Genomic DNA, 16,513 nt, shown 5'->3' on the forward strand with positions numbered 1-16,513 from the left:
GTTTTCTATTCTCTACCACTTCTCTGTTTTCTTTTTTCTTTTCTGATTTCTTTTCTCAGTCACTTCTGTTTTCTTCACTTCTCACTTCCCTCTGTGGCACCCTAGTCTCGTGCCGTGAACCCTCCATTTATGCGATTTTCACCTGTGGCCCCTTTGGAATAGTCTATGGGGCCTCCAGGGGGCCATACGGCCCATGGTTGAGAAACACTGCTCTAAAGCAGTGCTTCCTAAACTTGGGTCTCCAGCTGTTTTTGGACTACAATTCCCATTATCCCTGACCACTGGTCTTGCTAGCTAGGGATGATGGGAGTTGTAGTCCAAAACATCTGGAGGGCACCAGGTTGGGGGGGGAGGCAGGTATATAAAATCTGATCTTGGGCCACTGCCTCAGCAGCAAGTTCATTAGCATCACAATGATACTAACTGTTGATTTGTTATTTGTTGAAGGGAGCGAGAGGCACCAAACACTTGATCTCTAATTGCATAGAACAATTATCCCCGATTTCCAACCCCTGTGATTTTCCTGTCCAGCACTGCTAAGCCAAAAAAAGAGATAATTAAGGCTTCCTGAATAAGCACCCACGTTAGTAGCTCTTCACTTGCACGGATTAATGTTTGAGCAGAATATTTGGAGAAAAGCAGATGCAGTACAATACCTGAAGGAGATCGCTGAGGTCAAGCAGCATGTCTGTGGTGGAGGTTAAGGAACTTAAGCACATACTCAGGCATGAGGAGCTGCTCTTTGATTGGCAGCTGGGAAAAGAAACAAAAGCACTTTGCTCCAAATGCACATGAATAGGGTGGGTCAATCCTGATTTGTTAAGCTAGGTGGTTAGGATTTTCCAAACACACACACAATCCACTCATTCATAAGTGTTTAGCAAGGGTCTGGATCTTTCGCTGCTGTTTTATTAAGAAAAACGTTGCCTGGCATTTAAGCCAATATTCTAGTCAGTAAGGAACACTAATTTCAGGATGGAACTAAATGCTAACAGAGGCAGGAGGTGGATCGAATTATAGGGGAAATGTTGCTTTATGAATGCCACAGATCCCACCATTCGCTTCCCCCAATTCTAACCAAATCATGCTCCCCAGACTTTCTAAATGCACCATGTGGTTATCGTAAAAGAGAGTCAGGTCCGCTCCTCACCCCAGAATTTTAGAACTACGCACTCCTGCTTTTCTAATAACATCCAATAAGACCGGCACATTGCGCAACGTCATCAAACTGCAGGTTTGCGGGGGGGGGGGTGACTTTGTTTTAACAAACCACCATAGCAAGTGGAACAAAACATTTGCTCCCGAAGGCAGAGAAAGGGCTCAAAAGTATTGGGCACACCATATTTGAGTATCAGGTGGTGGCACCTTTTGGAGGTTGGTTTCCAGAGTGTAAGAAGGTAAGAAAAGCCCTGCTGGATTAGAAGGAAGGCCCACCTTGCCAGCACCCTGTTTTCCGCAGTGGCAGATCAGATGATGTGGAAATCCCACAAATGGGGAACAAGAGCAATTGTCCCCAGCAAGTGGTACTCAGGAGGAATGCTGCACGTCTAGTAGCCAGCCACTGACAGCCTCACCTTCTGTGACTTTGTCCAACCCCATTTTTAGGTCTCATTTATGAGCTGTTTCCTCAGAGCTGCCTCTCCTCTATTCAGCTGCAAGTCCCCACTCACCAATGAGTGAATGCCCAAATCAAGCAGAGACACAGCAGGGGTGGTCCTCTGAGGACGGGGGAAATTCTTACTGTGAACACATTTTAAAAGCAAATCATTTGACCTGGAAGAATGATTGAACACCTCCAATTTTATAATTCAGGAAGAAGAGAAACATGGCTCAGCTATCAGTAGGGTTTGGCAGACACGGCTAACACATTAAAACTTTGAACATGCTTCCTTCCTTTCCTCACATCAGCCAAGTAGCAATAGCACCCTCCTGCTGGAACAACTAATAGGGGGGAATGTTTAACCAAGAGATTGCATTGATGCAATGAACCACAGGCACCTCTACCAGCAACAATCAACAGCTAAAAGCCAGGTGTGTCTAAGTCACATGGAACACAAAGCACACGGGCCAGGTTCTTCTCAAAGGGATTGCAAAAGAAGAGTTACCTTTCTTTGGATCCCATCCATCTTTCTACTATCATTCTCCCTCCGGGTTTACATTTCCTTTCAATAACATCTCGGTTTCATTTCAAAATCTCCTGCCGATCTTGCTGTCTGGCACAAGTGTTTTTGCCAGGGAGATCTCTGAGAACAACTCGCCAAGTATTGTGTGATTTTTAAACGGCTCGACGTGACACTTATTAACTGTGCATGCGACACTTTGCACAGTTTCGTCACAAAAACAGAGAAGTCCCTATCCATGAGGAAAATACATAATCTAAAGATATTTTTATTGTTTATTACATTTTCATTCTGAAAATGCAGGTGCTATGGGAAGCATACGTGGTTCTCCCCCCCACCCCCCGGCACTTTATCTTGTGGAGTAGGTTCAGGAGAAAGAGAAAGAGAGAGAAAGAAAGAGAAAGATGCTAGCCCAAGGGCACCCCGTGAACTTCATCAGGACCAGCTCCAGGTGTGAGGGGGCCCTGGGCAAAGTGTGCTCCTGTGACCCCCCCCCTTCTCTGATAGTGGGCTCTGACAGTGCTCCAAGCAGAACAGGGGGGTCTACCCTCCCTCCCCACAAACTTTAATTCCCCACATTGCTCCAGAATGGGCAATAGGCTGGGGGCATTGTGAAAAATGAGAAGGGTGGCTAGATCCAAACACCTGCTTGGAGTGCCAGGTCAGGGAAAAAACCTAGAGGGGTCTCAGGAAGGGGCATCATCAGTGGGTTCTGCTTGGGTCTGGGATCCTGGCCCCTGCCCAAGGAAACCAGCTCCAAGCTTCACAGACAAGAGAGAATTTGAACCTGTGCCTCCCAGCATCCTAACCACTGCACTACAATGGCTTTCTAAAAAAGGCTTTGCTAGACCTGTCATCCAAGATGGATGAGATTCAAGGATGTCGTTTTGGTCAGCGCCGTGACAGTCAGTCTTTCTGGTTAGCATAATACAGTACAACTCAAATCCCAAGGATGAGATGATCCAACTCTAGGACCATGTACCTTGTCTAACCCCCTGTACCTTGAAACAGTCTTGCCTCTGTTCAACCACAGTGGAGAAAGGGACACAGGTCTAACCCCATGCTATAACTTGGCCATGGGCCCTCTTAGTCCCATCTAAGGATGCCACAAAAACCCAGTTGCCTATTGGTCACCTATGGGCCACACAACTGTTTTTATGTACTCAGTTTCCTGATAGCGAGACTTTGCAACTGCACGGTTTCAGAGATCTTCACAAAGACTGGAGCAGCTTTTAGAGTGACTATGAGTTACACCAACAGAACACTGTGCAATAATACAACATACATTAGATGATTCATTCATTCAAATGTTTTAGATTATGGAATGTTTTCTTAGCTTGTGCAAGCATTAGAAAACTTCAGCGCTTTGATGAGGAAAAGGTTGGCTTTTCCATAATTATAATCTTTCTTTCAACTTAATAAACACTAGAGTAGATCTTAGCCAGAACATTTCAGTTTAAATACTGTGGATTTTATTTTTTTTAAGGATAGGAACAAAAAAAACAAAGACAAAGAGCTTCAAAGTTATACTGCACATTCCACAGCTACACCTTATCAGCAAGGTAGGGGAGAGGTATTCACTTGGCACAATCTGAACCTTTATCCAATGTCGGGGAGGGAAATCACACTAGGGGGTTTGGGGGTATTATAATTCCTATTACAATGAGATTTCCAATGCATGGTAGGGTAGAATGCTGGTGTCCGAAGAAGTGTCCTTGACAATATCCAAACACTCAGAGCCAGAAAACACTTATGGGGGGTCCAAAACCAGTAAGAAACCTGCAGGAAAGCTGTCATTGATTAGAGAAATGTCCCCACAAACATTACAAGGCTTTGTGCCAACCTGCTGGCACTTCCTCTGCAGTCATGAGTTGCCTCGCTCTCTGGAAAAATGAAAGAAAACCACTTCGGTGTGGAATACTGCTTTGCCAGTTGTTTCATTCAAAGGGAGACGGGTTTTGCAGAAAATTGCCCAACACATTTGAAAGTACAGTGGTACCTCTGGTTGTGAATGGAATCTGTTCCGGAGGCCTGTTCGCAACATGAGCAGAACGCAACCTGTGTCTGCACGGGTTGTGATTCGCCACTTCTGCGCATGCGCATGACATCATTTTGCATGTTTGCGCATGCGCGAGCAGCAAAACCCAGAAGTAACCCTTTCCGGTACTTCCGGTAAATAAACAAGGGACGTTGTACAGGTGTCAATTTGTGACAATTTTGAAGCAGAACAACTTTGTAGGTCAACTTATGTGTACAGACAACTCCTCATTTGAATGCATTCAACAGGTGCACGACCACGCATATGGGCATTGCATCTAGCTCGGAAATGAGCCAAAAACATCACAAAAGGGGGTGGTAACAGGGCAGGGCAGGAACAGGGTGTTTGCAGGCTTTTTCAATGGTGTTTCAAATATACCTTACTTCACTCAAGCACGCGGTGCCTCGGAACATAACCCCCGACCATAAATAGGGAGTTACCTGTATATGAAAAGTGTGCGGGGAAAACCCTTTTGCTTCCACTAAACTGTCAATGAAGTAATTAAGCATAACATTTGTACAGAGCTTTCAAGTGGTCACAGTGCTTCATATACATAACCCAGTCGCAATCATTATACTATAAAGCTTACAGAAGTTCAGAAGGTCAGCATTGTTTACTCCCATACTTCAGATTGAGCAACTGAGGCTGAGAGAGAGAGAGAGAGAGAGAGAGAGAGAGAGAGAGAGAGAGAGAGAGAGCAGCTTCCCCTAAGTCCACCTAGAAAAAGCAGGGACTTTCTGATTTTCTGATTCACGGCTCAAGTCACATCCACTCCCCCTATGGTTTTCTCCCAGAGAATCCTGGAAACCATAGCTCACCCCTTACAATACTACAATCCCCAGCACTCTTAACAAACTACAGTTCCCAGGATTCTTTGGGGGAAACCACATCCTTTAAAAGTACGACATAGATACAACCTCAATCCCTTAACCACTTCTCTTCAACAAGAAGCCTCCGCTCTAAGTAGTTACAAAACATCTCCATGAATATAATATTTATTTGTGTGTGTGTGTGTCTGTGTGTGTATTGCATTACACTGAATTTCAGGAGTCAGCAGGTGCTGCAATCCTATTCTGGGGCTGAAGGATGTCCCCTCCTTCATAAGACCTTACTTCTGCCACAACAGCTTGTAAAAAAAAAACCACACTTAAGATGGCAGATCCAAGTTCTTCTGTCTACATCCATATCCTATATCCAACCTGCCTTTTTCAGTGCCATAGAATTTGTATAAGAGCCTAGTGAGAGAGACAAAAGATCCTTTGTTGCAAGACACGCACAAATTCAGATGGGCTCTACAAGCACATCCAGCCTCTGACAAACCCTTCACACAGACACACCCTTTGACAATTGCTTTACCAGTGGAACAAGAGGGCGAGGCTTTATTACTGTCTTCAAAATACACTGAAATAAATCATCTCGCCTGCCTCGGCTCTGCTTCCAGCTAGCCCATTTGCAGCTTAAAAAGAATACATATAACAATATATTCCCAAAGTTCCTAAAGATACCTCGTGCATCTGGCGTCACAATGAAAACCCATGGAGAGAGTTATGCAGAGGCAGAAGTGGGGCTTTCAGCAGGATTCTCAATCGCTCAAAGGTCAGGGAGCAAGTTTGATCTCAGAATACGCCAGGCTTGCTTGCTTCCGTAATTCATAGAATCACAGAACTGCAGAGTTGGAAGGCACCCTGAGGATCATCCAATCCAGGGGTCAGCAATCTTTTTCAGGAGGGGTCCAGTCCACTGTCCCTCAGACCTTGTGGGGGACCGGACCCACCCTCTCCCAAAAGCAACCCCCTCCCCGAAGGACCCCCCTCACCTGAAAGGAGAAATCCCACCAACGCCAACGCCACTCACGCTGCAGCTGCCGATGCCACCATGTCTTCGGAAGCGTTGTCGTCCTCTGCCTTGGCCAGGGGTTCACAGGGCACAGAGCCCAGGCCACTGGCCTGGGCGGCAGAGGCAGCCTCTCCGCCACCGCCGCTTCCTCCCGCTCGGCTCTTGGCCATATGCAGCTGCCTCAGCGGGAAGGAAGGGGCGTCACTCAGAGGCATTCGCGGCTTCGGATTGGCTGCAGGAGCTTCCTGCAGCCAATCTGAAGCTGCGTCAGCACTGCAGAAGTCAGTCCCCATGTGGCAAGGCCTCAGCGCTGCACCGATTTAGTGAAGGGACTGACCGAGCAGGAAGCAGGGTCTGCACGCCAGATGAACGAGCCCGGTGGGCCGCATCCGGTCCCTGGGCCTTAGTTTGCCGACCCCTGATCCAATCCAACCCCCTGTGATGCAGGAATAGGCAGCTGTCCCATAGAGGGGTCAAACCTTGGCATTATCAGCACCACGCTATAACCAACTGAGCTATCATGGTTATAAATGAAGGGCTGCCATTCACGCCGGGAAAGGTGAACCACTGCACTGACTTGGATCCAGAGCGCCTCCATGCGCAACTCCGCTCAGGCTGCTCCCACTGAAGAAAGGGGGGCATGCAATTTCGGCAGCCCCCTGCAATGCTGCCCAGAAGGTTCAGGGACACACCAGAACAACGTAGGAAATGTGAGGGGCTGCAAGGAAATGGAGAATAGGCCAAAAAAAAAAAAGCTTCCCTGCCACCACCCTAAGCTGACGCCTCTGCCAGGTTAGTCCCTTCCATAAGCAAATGGGAGTCTTTTCAAACGCTCTGGATTAAGTTCACTGACAAGTGGCTTGGCCCTCATTAAAAATAATTCATCAAGAGAAGAGAACCACAGTCCCAGCAGTATAGAAGCCTCACAGAAGAACACAGAATCATAGAAGTGTAGAGTTCTATGGACTCTACTTCCTTGGAGGTTTTTAAGCGGGGGGGGGGGGCGCATCTGTCATGGATGCTTCAGCTGAGATTTCTGCACTGCAGGGGACTAGACTAGATGACTCTTGGGTTCCCTTCCAACACCACAATTCTATGCTCCTTCCTTTTGCAAATGATAACTCGCATCTAGCAGAGGCTGCTGCTCCACTAACAGGAGAACATTTCTGAGGGTAGAGGGAGGAGGAGGAGGAGGACTGGCCCCAAATCACCTCTTCTCTATTCTGCCTGCAACAGCATCCAAAGCGCTGCCAAAAACAAATCTGGATGGAACCCAACAACAATATAGTGAGTGTGTTGGATCACGTTCATACACTTTCACTGTAAACACAATGCACACACAAACCTTGAAGAAAAGAATCTGATGAGCCAGAAATAGCTTAGCACACGGATGCCTGAATGGAAGACAACACTAGAAATTCATTACATATACACACAAAGCAGCATTGTGTGATGGTTCAGATATCCATTAAAGATTAAGAAAAGTTCAGGGCGCAAATTTGAGGCCTCCCTTGCAGCAATGTCAGATAATGTTTAGATGCCAGGCTGCCAGAGAAAAGAGGAAATGTGTCATTTGCTTTCCAAGGGGTGGCCTGTTCTATGCCTGCTGTGAGAGCAATTATCAATAGGAAGCAGTTGTAAAAACACCCCTTTGTTTTTAATCTCTCTCTCTCTTTTAAAATACAAACGGTTTGGGAGACTGTGAATCACAGAAATAGTGACTTCATCCCCAGCAACATGCTGGGAGAGAAAAGGTCAGGAAGATGGAGCAAGTAGTATCTGGGGTCTTTAGTGAGGCTGGAATGCAGCACACAAACCAACATTTGTCCCCCTTAGTATGAGCCAGTTCAATATAATCCGTGCAAAGACTAAGACCCCCATATGAGGTCAAGCCCCCTTTGTTTGCAAGATTATCCCTTTTGGTGAAGCCATTTGGTGGAGCTATTTATAGACAAGACATATAATACCCATCACAAAAGGAACTATATAAAGGACAAGGCACCCGCTAAACACAGCCGAGTTCAAATCGAGCTGCAAATGTCTAACTGGCTACAAAAGCAGGGGGAAAGTCCTCCAGATTACCTCATGCTATTGTGCCTGGTTGCAACAGCAGACCACAGTTTGCAGCCAAGCAAAGGCATGCAGGATAAAAATATTTGGGGGTGCGGGGTGGGAGAGGCCGATGGAGATGTTTGGAGTTTGGGCCTGGAAAGGCCTGGGACAAGAGCAGAATAATGGGTGTGGTGACAGCCACTTACCAGCTGGACCGTGCTCAGAGAAGAGCTGCCAGGACAGCAAGGAGTCTGAAAATTAAGTCCTCTGAGGAACAGTTGCCAGAGCTAGTATTGTTTAGCCTTAGACAGAATAGGAAGAGGTGAAGGGGAGATGTCTCTGAATATTTGAAGGCGTGCCACGAAGAAGCTGGAGCTGATTTTGTCTCTGTTGCCAATTTGGGCCAAACTAGAATCAAGGGATGGAAGCTGCACAGAAGTAGATATCAGGTCAATATTAGGAGAAATAACAAGAGCTGTTCAAGAGTGGAACAGACTGTGGTGGGCTTGCCTTTGCTAGAGGTATTTAAGCAGAGACTGAACGGTCATCCTTCAGGGATGCTGTAACTGCATCCTGAACTTCAGATTCTTGCACTGAGAAGGGGGTTGGATTACATGAACTCCAAGGTTCCCTCCAACTCTGATTCTGCATGCAAAGCATGTCTTCTGCTATGAATTATAACCCCGCCCAATGTTTTATAGATTTTCAACTCAACTCAACTACAATGTGAAGACAAGTGATTGGAGGCAATTACTCTGCACCTCGCAAATTTAAAAAATCATGAGGTCTCCTTGTTTATCATTGTTCTCTAACCAACACTCAAAAAACTCCACTCAGCGTTACAGCTGAATAACCTGCCTAGCAGAAATAGAACTTCTCCCTCATTAATTAACATAAAGCTAATAAAATTAATACAAAAAACTATGCAATTATTTAATTAGACTCGTTAACTGACACTTCTAGCCTATCAACACCCAAGTACATGGCACAACTGAAGAATAAAAATAATCAGATAACAAATGTGGCAAATGTTACAACACTCAGAATCAACTTTAGATTAGTTGACCAAAGAGAGATTGGTTGCTTATGTGCGAAGCATGCAAAAAATGCTGTAGCACAAATACAGAGCTGTTCCTTGTGATTGCACCATGAGCACTCAGAGAGGCTGCCTGTATCTGTGTTGCAGAAGACTGTACAAATCTGCATATCAAAATTCCCTGCACTGGGGGGTGGGGGTGGAAATCCTCTTATTAAAAAACAAGGGGGGGAAAGCAAAAAGATTCTCAGTTGGAAAAGCAAGGATGCAAACTTGCAAAATCAGGTTTTACCTGGAAGCTGAATAAATAAGAACAGCTGGACATTAGGAACCCAAAGAGCTCTCTGATAGATCACCTACTGATACCATTGCTTGGATCTGAGAGATGCCATTTTGGCTGCATCAAGACTGGCAAATTTGATATTAATGCACAGGATGCTTGTTACTACTATCCTTTATAAGGTGCTTCCCAATGTTCAAACTACTTCACATACATTATCTTATTGTAATCTCCCCAGCCTCATAAGGTAATAATTATATGCTCTGAGCAATACGCTTCTTCTTCTTCTCCTCTCCACTACCAAGTGAAGGTTCTTCAAATAGCTGTGAGGTAAAAGCATGAATGTTTTTGTGTTTTATAATCCAGACATAAACATTCTCCCTGTGAAGCAATTTACATAAAGAATATTAGGCTTCAAACCTATGCACATTTTGCTGCCAGTGCCAATGAACACAGAAGGACATTGGCATGCGTAGATCACGCAATACATAGATGTTTTAAATTGTTTGTATTAAATTGTTTGTTTTACTGGAGACTCGAGTATTTTATTTGTACAAGGAGTGTGGCACAAAACACACACACTGTGGATTTTTTTTAACGTTCGATATATTTTTGTTTGCACCCATGAATTGCCTCCACTCCTACCTTTAGATCAGGGGTCGGCAAGGTTTATCTCCCCTGGGCCGGTTCACTCCAGCGGAGATCCCTCCGTGGGCCGGATCGCGTGCAACCGCGATTTCCGGTGTCTGCGCAGATGCGATTTCCGGCGCCGCAAAAGCGAGTCCCCGCACCGAACTGCGTCAGTTTAGCGTAGCACGCGGGGACTCGCCGAGCGGGCAGCTCGGTTGGGGGGCAGCTCGTGGGCCGGTTAAACGACCCCCGTGGGCCGCTTGTGGCCCATGGGCCTTAGGTTGCCGACCCCTGCTTTAGACAATCCTTTGTGCTTTTTGGTAGAGTGAGGTTATTTGCTGCCAGAAAATCCTAAACAAGTTTGGACTTCCTGGGAGGAAGTTGCAGAGAGCAGATGAACTAATATGCAATTCTGACTGAGGCTGTTGGGAACTGAAGTTCACCAACTTCCTGAGGATCAAAGGTTACCTATTCTTTTAGGGTTAGCAGCCCAGCATCCACAGATCACAGCAAATACAGTGGTATCTATCACTCCCTTCAGCCTCAGCCAGCAAGGCCACTCTGGTCTCACCTGTCTAAGCCAGAGTATCATCCTGCTATGTATTATGGTTCAGGGCTTTGGAACAGGCCAGAAGGCCAAAAACAAACCCCAGAAGCAACCTGGATATGTGGCACTCAGGCCTTGGGGTCTTCTTCAAGCAGAGGGTAGAAGAAGGAAGTGCAGCATCAGTCTAAGACTGAGTAGCAGAGCGAAAGCCCCATAGAGCATTATCTTCTGCCCACTGCTACACTTCAGGCTCCAAAATCACACAGTAGCAGAAGTAATGCATGAATCAAGGATGAACACAAGAAGCAGGACTTACCTGCCAGTGCTCATTTTCTTCCAAGGAAATTTATACTTAGCCCTAATTCAGAGTAACCACAAAACATCAGTCTTTCCTACAGTTATCAAGATTTAGAAGGCGATCAAGCATCATAATCTTTTATATCCGTACCTGGCAGTGTATTGCCTAATCAAAACAATGAGATCACATGGGTTTTGCTATAAAATGCTGTTGAATTGCTCAAGCCTTCAGGGAATGCTAACAGTAGAATGATGAAATCTTCAGCTGTGACAAGGAAGCAGAGGACAGATTTAGTACGCTAACTGCTACAAAAGAACTTGGTTAAGAAAGTTTAGGAAGACAATTCCTCACCAGCCTTTCATATGGGACATTTCTGCACCATCTACACATGCTGCAGTGTGCATGAAAAATCCTGGTGCCAATTGATGGGAGAATTAAGAGACTGCTGGTATGAGCAACTAAGTGGCTAATTGTCTGTCTTAGCTATCTAATAATAAGCAACCATCAGCCACGGGGGGACTGCACCCCCACCCTTTTTCTTGGCTGGCTTTTGATCCAGCAAAGACACCAGAGGACTCTGCACAACAGGTGAATGGCAGCTCAAAGGGCTGAAGGGGAAATTGGCAAAAACCACGTTCTTCCTTTTCCCCTTAGGGAACACATTCACAGGCGCAAAAGCGCAACTGGATTCCACCAGTGAAGATTTATCAGTCTTTGACGTGACCTGCTATTATTGAAATATGGTATATGAAGTGCTGTATTTTACAAAGACAGAACTCCTTTTCATTCCAAAAAGCTTGCTTAAGATATAGTTAATTTGGTCTGTCCATGAACTGAACTCTTGTTTTGCTACAAGGTCTGTAATAACCAGACTTGAATGATCTTTAAGCAGCAATTTAGGGAACCACTCGCTCACAGACACACATACCCTTCTCAGGGAAACATGAAAGCATCTATTATTTTGTTTTGAGACCCATTATCTGTGAAGAGTCAAACCGGCCTATTTAATCAATATCTGACACTTATTTACCAATTAAATTTAAAAGTTCAAAGCTTTATGATGTCAGTGGCGAGTGGCACGAGCAGAATCGCTTCCAACGGAGGTGAAAAAAACGCAATTATCAAGGTTTCTAAATTACAAGCATATAACCTCCCACTAAAAAGAAGACTCTCAACAAAGGCAGAGAATCTTTGCTCGGAAGCGTCATCAAACTTTTATGCCCCTTAATCCTCTGTAGATGGCAAACACTTATTGCGAGTCTCATTTACAACCCAGAAAGTGCTCTTTTCATTATCAGGGTTTGTTGTGTGTGTTTTCTAAGGATATCTCGTAAACTTAATCTCAGTTACTAGAGCTCTTCGCAAGAAAAATATGCACTGATTGTACATATCATTTGCCTCTGGCAAAATAATCACTGCCAGCAATATGCTGGGAAAGAGGTAATCAAGTCCTCTTCGCATCCTACTCTGTTGTGGGTTTGACTGCGATCTGGCAGCGCAATTTCACATAGCACGCCACGGCACAAAGATCGCAATCTATTCGGATGCAGCTTGCATCCAAAATGCAGCTACAAGGAAAGGCAGGGCTCTGTGCTTACTATGTCCCTCCATTCAGAAGCAAATTCTCTGCCTTCCCATTTGGTGGAGTAGTGCTGGGGAGAAGGAGTTCAAATCCCCACATTTAGCTATGATGACGCTCAACTCAGGCCTGTCACTATCTCTTAGCCCAGCTTACCCTTAGGGTTATTTATTAAGACATTTTTATCCAGCCTCAAAGTGGTGTACAAGATTAAAAACATAGTATGCAATACAAAACAAAATAAATGCCACTGAAATCAGACAGATAAAACACATAATGGCAAAGGCCTACATAAATGTGTTTTAAGGAGACACCTAAATACCAGCAGTGAGAGGTGAATTCCAGTAAAATGATGCAACTACGGGAAAAATTCTGCCCAAGGGCCTTCTTAGTGATGGCTCCCCATTTGTGAAATGCCTTTCCTGCTGATGTGAGCCTGCCTGTCTCATTACTAACTTTTAGGAGAAAGTTAAAAGCTTACAATGGCTGAAAGATACTGTTCCCGGTAGTCTTGACATTATTGGCTGTGAGGGTATGTGACTGTTTTTAAACATTTTTAGATGTTCTTACTGTTCCTACTTATCTTATAAATGGAGGGTATTTTTAATGCATTTAAAAAGACACCCCCACCTTCTATCTCAGGTGTTGCAAGCACTACTAAAATACAGCCAGTGTATAAAATAAATACAACCATATTAAGCAGTCAGCATCAGATGTGGTACTGGTGGAATAAAAAATATATGTCTGCATAGCTTTTCCAAACATGCCGCTACACGATCATCACATCAGGGTGCATCTCTCAACTGCCTCAAATGAGATAATGCCACTTGGTAATGAATAGGGCAATGCCTGCAGACATGTGCATAAGTTGGCTCTGCATGTCTGCAGGGGAAGACAACACCATACAGAAAACCTTATGCATTCAGAGCTCAATCTCCTTCACTAAAGTGAATGAATGGCAAGTCGCTGGGTGGAAGCACTGAAGGTCAGAGAGAAAAGCACAGAAATCCACAAATACACTCACCAGCTTGTCAAAAGCAAATATCCAAACCCTTTCTCGTAAGGAGAAAGCACAGATCAAGCCCTGGCCTGGAGCCCCCAACCTCGAAACTGCACTGGTGTGTGGAGAAAGTTAAGAAACAGCAGCAGAAAACCCTCAGGTATTTCTTAGATTTAACCCAGTGCAAGTGAAATAAATTCCTGCCTCTCTTTCAAGCTTACTATATGCTCCAGAAAAAGCACGGGCACAATTTAGATCAGCGTCTGCTGGTAGATATCTGACTAATTTGTCATGGATCAGCAAGAGTTTCTAAACTACTCTCAACTGGCTGCCAAGAGCAACTACTAAAAGGCTTCCATCATTAAATTAGGCCGCTAAAACAAAGGAAGCTGGAAGGAAAACCAGAAGTGGGCTTTTGTGTGAAACGATTGTGAGCTTGGTTTTCATACCGATTACAATTCCTGGGCTGAACACATGTAGAGGCAGCCTGTTCCTTAATTATTAGCTTATGTCTGTGTTCCTGCCCTTTCTTTTGCACCTGACGCTGGTTGATAGACCTTAGAATTAATCAGAAAATGAGGTAGGTCCTATAAACTTGAATTCCTGCCATCCCTGTTCCGGAATACTTGAGAGAGGCTGGGCCTTATCTCAATTGCACTGAAGTTTAGAGAACTTTTGGTGGTGCCCTGAGCAACCCTTTGGGATATTCTGATTCTTCTTCAGGGGGGGGGGGTTAAAAAACATGCTGCGTTTTATCATTTTTGCTGTTGGCTTTCTTGCTTTCGGATGCTTTTTTTAACATATTTGGGTATGTGCATTTTATCAAAAGGCAGCCTATAAATAAATACAAATAAGTAAGTAGAAGCTTGTGCAATGTGATAATCAGAGCACACTGAGATAGGAGACTGCCTCTTCCCAAGCCGCAGGTGTGGTTAGAGGACTTGGGAGTAAAGCAAGTTTTTATATTTGTAGACCCCCTCGGAACGCCACCTTGCTCAGCAAGCTGACTTAGAGTAACTTCGGCCCCAAGCACTGCATACTTGTACCCACTCTAAATTAGGTTTACTTTTTTTAATGCAAAAATGGAAGGGGGGAAATAAATCTATGCTCTTCTTGGAAGGAGGGATAAAAAATGTAATATAAAAATATGTCAAGTGTTGTTTCAGACATTACAAATTTAAGTAGGATTACAGTCTGCATGTGATTGTTTTTGTATAAGTACAATTTAGCATTTTGTCCAGCTTTGTTCTTCTGGTGTGAGGAAGAGGGTTAACTTGTAAACACCAAGCACACATTGTGCACCTGTATCCTGTTCCCACTAGGAAGAAACACCCTCTTTTTACTCAGTGACACGGGAACATTCTTATCTGGCTCGCTCGCTCTCCAAAACGAAACACACGGCAGCATATGTGGAAAGGAAAATTAAAGCCCATTTGTCGAGAGTACAGGGGGTCCATCCTTCATATTTTCCATCACCAGCTGCAGTTATTCCTGTCTACCAAAAGTTCACACGGTGAGCCATCTGTTGGCTAAATCCTAGTGAAAACAAGTCAGTCCACTCTTCTAGTTGTGAGAAGACGGAGAGAGTTTGCCAACTGCCCCTCCCTTCTTATTTACCTTCATTCACTTTCCTCCTTGCAGGATTCTTCTCTGATTGGATTGCAAGCCTGCAGGCAGTGCCTGTTTAGTTTTCAGGTTTTGCATGGACTCTTAATTGGTTTTAGGTGCTCTATTCAGTACTGTTATTGTGAACATAATAAAATGCTCAAATTGGCAGAAATAGCAACTCCATAAGTGAATATCCTTAACTATCCTTAACTACACTTGGCAATCTAGTAAATTTTCAAAATGCTTATAATTCAAAATCAAAACTGAGGCTTCTTTTCCCCCAATAGTACTATTGTCATATCTGAGCCACAATGGTCCCTCAGATGATGATGATGATGTTATTGTTGTTGTTGTTCCCACCCCAAAGCTTCTATTAGTATTGATTAAACTGTCAGAGATCCTGACCCTGGATCTCTCACTTCGAAGTCAGCCCTTGTCCTAACTTTCAGTCTAGCCCACTGCACCTGGGGAAGGAGCCCTGGGGAAGGAGAACGTCAGGCATGTTCCATGCCTTGCATGGGCCATCAATCCCGAACCTCTTGGAGGAAGGGCAGGATTTTTTTAAAAAAGAAGAAAGAAAGCAACGCTTACACAACACTACCACGCATTTCAAAACATCCTACTCAGAATTTGGTCTTAACAGCAAGAACAACCAGTTGCTCCAGCCTGTAGTTTGGAAGTTTTAAAAAGTGCAGCCTCTCCCAAGTACTTTCTTGGGTTGCTCCACTAGAGTTGACAACAGTAATATCAAAACACTTTCTTGCCAAGATTACAGCACACGTTCCTGCATGTAATTCACCCAAATGATGCAGAAGGGCAATGCTCGGGGTCAGGAAGAAGTCAGAGAGTCACCCTTCCATTAGAAACACAAAACAAGATTGGGGGGTGGGGATTTCGCAGCTGAGTAGTTCAGTACATGCTGTGCATGCAGAAATCCCCAGGTTTAATCCCTGCCATCTACCAAAGGATACCAGGCAGCAGGACTAAGAAAGACCCTCTGCCTGGACCACAAAGAACTGCTGCAAGAGTACAGAGCCCTCAGCCAGAGAGACCGACAAGCTGACTCCAGAAAAGGTAGCTATGCATGTTCACACGAGAAAGAAGTTATCAGTAAACACCACACTAAATAAGAGTTGATTTATTGTGGTATTATCTGGCAAAATTATATTCTTCATCTATGCACACACACAAACACAATGTGCATTGCATGTTGTGACGAATTCCAGCTCAACTATGGCTAATCTAAAGAGCAGTACAGAAGTCCACTGTTAAAAGTCATTTGATAGCCTTCCATTTTGCCCTACTGGAAGGACTCTCTCAATTTATATGCAGCGTTGAGAGCACACCAGTACAAAAGTAGCAGATAATTTGGTATGGGCATATTATTCAGCGTCCTGCAAATTTTTGCATTTGCTAGAGGTCTCTCATTTGCCAGAGGTCTTCAAGCAAAGGCTAGGCAGTCATGTCTTTGGGATGATCAATTCTAGAT

The 16,513-nt window shown here is 44.6% G+C and overlaps 1 protein-coding gene across 2 annotated transcripts in view; it reads right to left on the bottom strand.

Moving 5' to 3' along the window:
- Nucleotides 1–16,513, bottom strand: part of BRF1 (BRF1 general transcription factor IIIB subunit) — a 196,703-nt gene that overhangs the window by 136,429 nt on the left and 43,761 nt on the right. For both annotated transcript variants that reach the window (XR_014548191.1, XM_083614291.1), the window contains exon 4: nt 657–688. Coding sequence is in view for 1 of the 2 variants with exons in the window: in XM_083614291.1 (XP_083470417.1) it covers nt 657–688 (32 nt within the window). In the remaining variant the exon portion in view is untranslated. The remainder of the gene's footprint in view (nt 1–656; nt 689–16,513) is intronic.

This window comes from Podarcis filfolensis (assembly GCF_964270895.1).
Source record: "Podarcis filfolensis genome assembly, chromosome: 1".
Classification (NCBI taxonomy): Eukaryota; Metazoa; Chordata; class Lepidosauria; order Squamata; family Lacertidae; genus Podarcis; species Podarcis filfolensis.